The sequence below is a fragment of the Poeciliopsis prolifica genome, unplaced genomic scaffold (assembly GCF_027474105.1).
Source record: "Poeciliopsis prolifica strain line A6 unplaced genomic scaffold, Auburn_PproV2 SCAFFOLD028, whole genome shotgun sequence".
Taxonomy (NCBI): Eukaryota; Metazoa; Chordata; class Actinopteri; order Cyprinodontiformes; family Poeciliidae; genus Poeciliopsis; species Poeciliopsis prolifica.
The window spans coordinates 5708880-5716035 of NW_026562403.1; the positions used below are offsets into that span (position 1 = coordinate 5708880).

At 40.0% G+C, this 7156-nt stretch overlaps 1 protein-coding gene across 1 annotated transcript; it reads right to left on the reverse strand.

Moving 5' to 3' along the window:
- Positions 1 to 1254: 1254 nt before the first annotated feature.
- On the reverse strand, positions 1255 to 6230 carry mat2ab (methionine adenosyltransferase II, alpha b). Its single transcript, XM_055048904.1, has 9 exons — positions 6011 to 6230; positions 5378 to 5455; positions 5122 to 5244; positions 4921 to 5033; positions 4689 to 4832; positions 4331 to 4549; positions 4067 to 4249; positions 3791 to 3924; positions 1255 to 3043 (listed from the first exon to the last, which is right to left on the reverse strand). The coding sequence occupies exons 1-9, from the start codon at positions 6102 to 6104 to the stop codon at positions 2941 to 2943; spliced, it is 1191 nt and encodes a 396-aa protein (XP_054904879.1). The 5' UTR covers positions 6105 to 6230; the 3' UTR covers positions 1255 to 2940.
- Positions 6231 to 7156: the final 926 nt, after the last annotated feature.

Genomic DNA, 7156 nt, shown 5'->3' on the forward strand with positions numbered 1-7156 from the left:
AAGTATTTTCTGTTCTGGTTGTCTGGAGAAACTAAGATATTTTCCCAAAGCAAATCTTTCCCCTGAAATGTTTTCCACAACGGTTGCCTCTGTTGGTGCCCTGGGCGATCAGTGGTTTGTGGGACCAGCCCAAACTTGTCAGAGCACATTTCAATTCTGCTTCACCCAGGTATCAATAACATGTACTCTTTACTCACTTCACTTAAACATGTCATGCCAGATTTTCTGTGCACTTTGATAATTTCTAGCTTAACTTTTTATATGAGTTTGGATCTTGGATGGTGTTTAAATTCTAAGGAATATATTCTTGGACGGTTTGCAAAGGAGCCAAAGTTATAAACTCCTGAGTTTTTCTTAGTGGTGGACTGAATCAGCACTAACTGCCAAATGTTTTCTAAGAATTTTTGAGAAGATAACTTTCAGTGGTATTCACGTTGTAATGACCTCAAATATATTGATGGGTACTGAAAATGTGATCTTATGATTACTGGAAAAATCTTCACTTATCAATGGGCATGTCAGATGTTCTTCAAATCTGATTTAGGCAAGTTTTAACAACCTTCTCATGCAGAAAAATATAGTGTATTGATCTTCTTCATGTCTTAAAAAGCATTGTTTTATTTGTACAATCAACTTCCTTTACAGTTGCTTCCATGAAAAATATTTTGAATCAATTTTATTTTTTGTATTCAAATGTAATTAACTTTTATATAGCCGTGAAATTAACTGAAGTGCGTTGTAATCTCAGTATGAAAGGATTATACACATTTTTAGTATGAAATGTAATGCAAAATACACAAAGGTCAGTTTCTTATATTAAATGAGAAAAGCATCATTTAAAAAGAATAAAATGCTTGATCAATTTCAGTAGTTAATATTTTGTACCATTCTTGATGAAGAATGTGCAAAACATCACGACAGAAATCAAACACTTTGGATGTGCTGGATCTAAAACATCTCGTCCTTTTAAAATAGCCTTCAGATAATCCTTACTTCATGTGGGAAATAAAATTATATTCTAATGCCACGAGGACCAAGCACATAATGCAATTATTTACTGCTGAAACATTTTTTTGTTTGTTTCCTATACACTCTTGTACTTGATTCAACTGTCCATTTTATTGTAATAAATGCTTGCAACAAGTTTAAACCCAGTTCTGATCCATTTCAATACTGAAACCGGTATTTCATCAGAATCGTTCAAAGTAATGTCTATGCTTCTCTTGAAACAACAAAATACACAACACAAGAGTCTTTCAGATGAATAGCTTTTTTATTACAGAGCATCAGGGAACTACTCAATTTGGACATGGAGCACATTACAGTACGAGCTACTCGCTTCTCTGGAAGTTGAATGCATGTTGGTGAGAAGGGAAAAAGAAAATTAGAGTGGGTGGAGGAAAAAGAAAAAAGAAAGGCACTCTTACACTTACTGTATCCACTGGGATGGCCACCAAGTGGCAAAAGGGAATAAAACCAAAACCTTTAATCTGCCCAGATCATGTGATGGCCGTGTAAACAAGGCTGGTTTCTCTGTACCACACCAGCCAAATGAGGCCATCACATTAATGAGGATAGATAAAAGCCCAAGAATCGCACCTGGTAGTTTAACGGGATTTCAAAACTAATCCACCTAAAAAAAAATAAGTTCTGCAAACCAGAAATAAAAATAACCTGTAAAAGTCATTTACAGTTGCCAGTGACGTGTCGAGGCGGACCAAAGCTTTTCTGTACAACACTCCGGGGCCTCAAGCCAAACACTGAAATGATCAAGTCAAAATAATTCACAAGTCAGTAATTCCAAGTCTGTTTAAAGCTGCCTTCTGAAACATCAGCTTCTCTGTATCCACGCTGCGTTTCAGAGAACAAATAAATAGTGTTGAGGTTTTTATTTCCTGGTCAATAAGACTCTGCAGCAAAAACCACACCCTGCTGAGCTAAAGATGAGAAACAGGTTTCTCTGTAGCTACACCTGCCATCAACATACTCAAGGAGTGCAAGAATATTTAGCCACTTTGAAACCACAAAAAAAAAAACAAGGGATCCATTAAAAAAAAATCTATTAAAATTGAGTTTCAATGCATAAACATGTTATTTTTTCCCAATAAAAATCAAGTATATCCGATACCCTCTGCAGACCAAAGCAGTGACATAGCAGCTTCTGACTTTTCTGTATTACGTCAGAAAACGGCAAAGGTCTGTGGGGAAATTTGAGGCCTCATGCTCTTTTGAGCTTGTATGATTAGGAGTTGGCTTTCCCCATAGCCTGCAATGCATAGCATTTTTAGTGACGACAGTAACATCCCTTTCATTTTTATTGTGCTATTCCAGGATCCTCCACAAAGATGAGTGAATAAAGCTAAACAAACAAACACCCAGACAAGGAATAAGTGTCAAAAACCAAAGAGGAGGAATGTTAAAGAAGCTGAACTGAAAGGGGGTCATGTCAGGTGAAGGCTCTCCATCAGTTAAATTAGGCAAGTTTAGATGTCATGCAGGCTCCTTACATTCAGTAGCACCAGAAACTTAAGGGTAGCACATATTGCCAGATATGCTACCGCTGTGACAAGACTCACGGTACTGACGAGACTGGAATGCCAAAGGAGAACGAATAAATGCAGCTACCTAGCAACTATCACAACGAGAAAGCGAAGGAACATCAAGACGGGGGAACATGAAGAACTACGACGCATGAGTTCATGGAACCCATCCTAGCCTTTAAAACACCAAATTTCTGAGGCATGTCTCCGAGAACCCTGCACAACTGTGCAGCCGTCAGAAAACAGTAACAAGACAATCAAGTGAAGCAGAGAGTCATGTGTCATATGTGTGAGAGTGAGGGGAGGAGAGAAGAAAGAAAGAAGTGCATTTCACCCCTGGAACCTTGGAGGCTTCTCTGTAGTATACACCAACAAGCCTGGGGGGAAAAGCTTAACAGGTTTAGTATTTGAGCTTTTTGGGCACCTCCCAAGGGAAGGAGTCTCGGCCAAAGTGGCCATAGGCTGCAGTCTTCTGATAAATGGGTTTCTTCAGATCCAGCTCCCTGGAATACATAATCAAAATATTTAGCACCAATCGCATACCCAAACTGAAACACACTGATTCTCACACAAGAAGGTAAAGATGCCAGCGTCGAGCCTTATGACCAAAGATGAAGAAACTGGCCGATAGTTGAATGGAAAAATGGATCTTCAAACACTTACCCCTCAGATAGAAGCTCCAGCTTGCAGATAAAAAAAACCCACACTTGTCCATTTTACAAAAACAAAAGTTTCTATCTATATGTGCAATCTCAAAGATTATATAAAAGAATGGTGAAATATAGTCCCAACACTGTCCTTTGATTACAAGACAGGCAAAATGTTTGTTTGAAAATACTTCTACTCAAATTTAAAAAAATGCGATGGAACAAAAGATGTACCACATGCCAAGCCAGCATATTGTTAAGAGACTGTAACGGAGCAGATAGCCTGACTAGCAAGCTCATCTGTGTTCGTTATACTTTTATAATTCTACAAAGTGCAAAGAAACTGTAATCTTCTGTGGCATTGAATACTCAAAGAATCAAATATTACAACATTTCAACTGCTGTAGGCAGGCTTGTCAATTTTCTAATTAAAAAAAATAATTAAATCACAACAATTAAGAGTATGCTAATTATTCTCTGTGTGTAAAAATTGCTCCTAAACCGTCTTAAATCAAAATGTTAATACTGGCCCCGTCCTATACTTTGTTTTCCCTAGCAAGCCCAGGAACTGCTGTGTGATGAAGCCTCAGAGGTTGATATTACCTGACAATAACTCCGGGACGAAGGTCAAAGTTCTTCCTCACAATATCAAGTAGTTCTCTCTCGCTCTTCTGAGAGGTCCCGTAGTGGAAGATAGAAATGGAGAGTGGATGGGCAACTCCAATGGCATAGGATACCTAATATAGCACACATATGTTATAACAAGCATATACATAAAAAATTAAAACAAAACAAAAAAAATAAAACATCTCCAGATGGAACCTCTGGGAACCCCTCACTCTAAAGAGAGAAGCAGCAAACTTTAGCAACACAGCTTACCTGCACCAGCACTCTTCGGCACAGTCCAGCCTTTACCAGGGACTTGGCCACCCAGCGTGCAGCGTAGGCAGCAGAGCGGTCCACCTTTGTGTAATCCTTCCCGGAGAACGCACCACCACCATGGGCTCCCCAGCCACCATAAGTGTCTACAATGATTTTACGTCCAGTCAGGCCAGCATCTCCCTGTAGAGAAGAGCAGTTGTTTCCCAGTTAGTAACTTCCAGGATTTCTAGTTAAAATCAAGTCACATGATGGGATATGTACCTGAGGCCCTCCAATGACGAATCGCCCGCTGGGCTGCAGATGGTAAATGGTGTCATCATCCAGGTAGACAGAAGGAACAACGGCCTTAATAACCTTCTCCTTCAGTGCATCTCTCATCTCCTCTAGGCAGATTTCCTCATCATGCTGCACAGAGATAACAATGGTGTGCACTCGCACGGGAAGCATGGCACCCCGGTCTTGACGGTACTGCACAGTAACCTGCAAGAAGATGAATGAATTAAATAAAGCTTCCAAAATCCATGACAAGCAGCAGCCAGAAGATGGCGCAACTTTTAACACATGTATTTCACATTTTTAGATGAGCGTTCTCAAAAGGCTCATGATGTGCAAACCCTACCTGCGTCTTTGAGTCTGGCCGGAGCCATGGGAGAGCGCCGTTGCGTCGCAGTTCAGCCATTTTAGCATTCAGCTTGTGGGCAAGGATAATTGTAAGAGGCATGCACTCATCAGTCTCATCAGTTGCATATCCGAACATCAAACCCTGTTTGGTCACAAAGAAAACGACCATAAGTGAGCTTTAAGCATTTAATACTCAAGAAAAAGCTCCCAACCTTGCACCGACTACTGACCTGGTCCCCAGCCCCAACGTCCTCTTGACTCCGATCAATGTGAACACCTTGAGCAATGTCAGGAGACTGCTGCTCCAGAGCCACAAGAACATTACAGGTCTTGTAGTCAAAGCCTGTATAGAGAACAGTTATAGATGAAGTCCCTACACATATAAACAGAAAGCTTTAAGAGGAAAAAAAATTAATAAATAAATGCTGCACCTTTGGATGAGTCATCATATCCGATTTGACGGATGGTTTCACGCACAACTTTCTGATAATCCACGACAGCATGCGACGTCACTTCCCCCGCCAACAGAATCATCCCAGTCTTGGCAACAGTTTCTGCATTAGGAAGGCAGATGCAAATAAACACACCTTTGAGACTTTAAAGCCATTAATTATTGCAGCGATTTAGTCTAAAGCAAATCTTAAGTTACATCAGTCATAATAATGAGAGAAATCTAGCATGTCTTACCACATGCAATTTTGGCATCTGGGTCCTGCTTGAGATGGGCATCCAGGATCGCATCACTGATCTGATCACAGATTTTATCTGGGGGAAAAAGGCAACAAAAAGATATACATCTGCATCAGATAAGTGAAGAGAGAGAATTTGTAATAATGCTGTCTGGTCACGGTTGAGGCAAGGGGAAAGAAGAGACATGGTGTATCGTTACAGTCGCCATTTCAGCAGCTGTACATGTGGTTCAGGAGGAGACAGCGCGGGCAACTAGACCGGGACCGGAAACAACCATTCATATAAACCCTTTATGGCACCAAGCTCAACACTCCTCACTGAAATCAAATGATACATCCAGGACCATCGTTTGTCCAGTCATGTCCACAATGTGGAAAACGTCTCAACAGGACTCAGCATTTTATGAGCTAGCTAGCATTAGCTTGTAGCAGCGCGTGCTCTGAGCGCTGGCCCGCGACATCCGCGAGGCTGGAAAGAATTGCCTTAAATATTTAAAGCTTTTCACGCAAGATGGACACTCAAAATGACGAGCACCGCGTAAAAACAGAAGCAGAAACGACACAACCTAAAAACAATGCTGTAAAGCTGCCTGGTATGTGAGGCAGAGAAGGCCGGCGTGTCGAGCCTTACCGGGGTGTCCTTCTCCCACCGACTCCGAGGTGAACAAGAAGCAGTCCTCCTCGATCAGGGAGTTATGGAAACCATTAATTTCTCCGTTCATCATGGCTGCTTTTACGAAGTAATATAAATGTTACGCTCACAAGGTATCACGTTTCAATAAAATTGATTCCTTTTTTTTTTTGTTATTTTAGAGTACGAAATCACTACGCCTCTGTAATTGATCCTTACACTTGAGCCTCATGGCGCAGAGCTCCGGTATTTATACTGTGAAGACTGATGTCTTGACGTCAGAGGAGGCGGTCAGTGTCGCTGAACCTATCAGAAGGCAGCACCTGACTGCAAGCAGGAATGTGGTGCTTGGTCCGAAATTTAGAAAAATCACATGCTTACGCAACTCCACGTTAGAAGTTTGCTCCCAGTGTACGCACGTTGGTATGCGAGCATTCATATCAATATATTGGCTTTATGAAATGTGAAATCATACAGAATAAGCGGAGGTCAATTTAAATGTCGTTTTATCTCAGTTTGTCTGAAATTTTGTTCATAAACAAAATAAGATATTTAACACTGAAGTTTTTATCAGCAAAGTTCCACGTGACTTTGCACTTTCTGTGCTTCTCCACACACACAATGTTTAAATTTTACTTTTCTAAAGCTTAAAAATTAATCTCACTTGGTTCAGTGCTTGGTCAAACCTGAGTTACCCAACAGATAAAAGTTAATAACTGTTAACCAAACATTGAATAGATACAATGCCTAGACAAAATGAATCATGACTGATTTGGTCCTTTTCAAACAGGTATATCGCCCCCTGTTGTCTGTTATAAGCAATGAAAATGAATTCATCTGTTAGTTCTTCACATGCTCTCTAACTCTCATTTTCTCTCTCAGTGCTCTGTTATACTCTATAAACTGGGAGTCATCTTAATTACTGGTATGCCAAGTCATAAAAGTGAAGAAGAAATCTGTCAAATCATGAATTAAAACTTAAATTATTACAGAATTTACAAAAACTATAACATCAACTGCTTAAAAGCAATATCTTACTTTGAGTAAAAAGTATGATTGAACTTTTACACATTTAATTTTCATTTAAATCAAGAAGTCTATAAACAAATCATTTTTGCAAATTTAATTGTAGCAGGTATTGAGGCT

Excerpts from the sequence above, each read along its gene's own strand:
- mat2ab (XM_055048904.1), bottom strand. The coding sequence starts at position 6,104 with ATGATGAACGGAGAAATTAATGGTTTCCATAACTCCCTGATCGAGGAG. Across the intron at positions 5,456-6,010 it reads GGTGGGAGAAGGACACCCCG|ATAAAATCTGTGATCAGATC; the intron begins GTAAGGCTCGAC and ends TTTTTCCCCCAG. Across the intron at positions 5,034-5,121 it reads ATATGATGACTCATCCAAAG|GCTTTGACTACAAGACCTGT; the intron begins GTGCAGCATTTA and ends TTCTCTATACAG.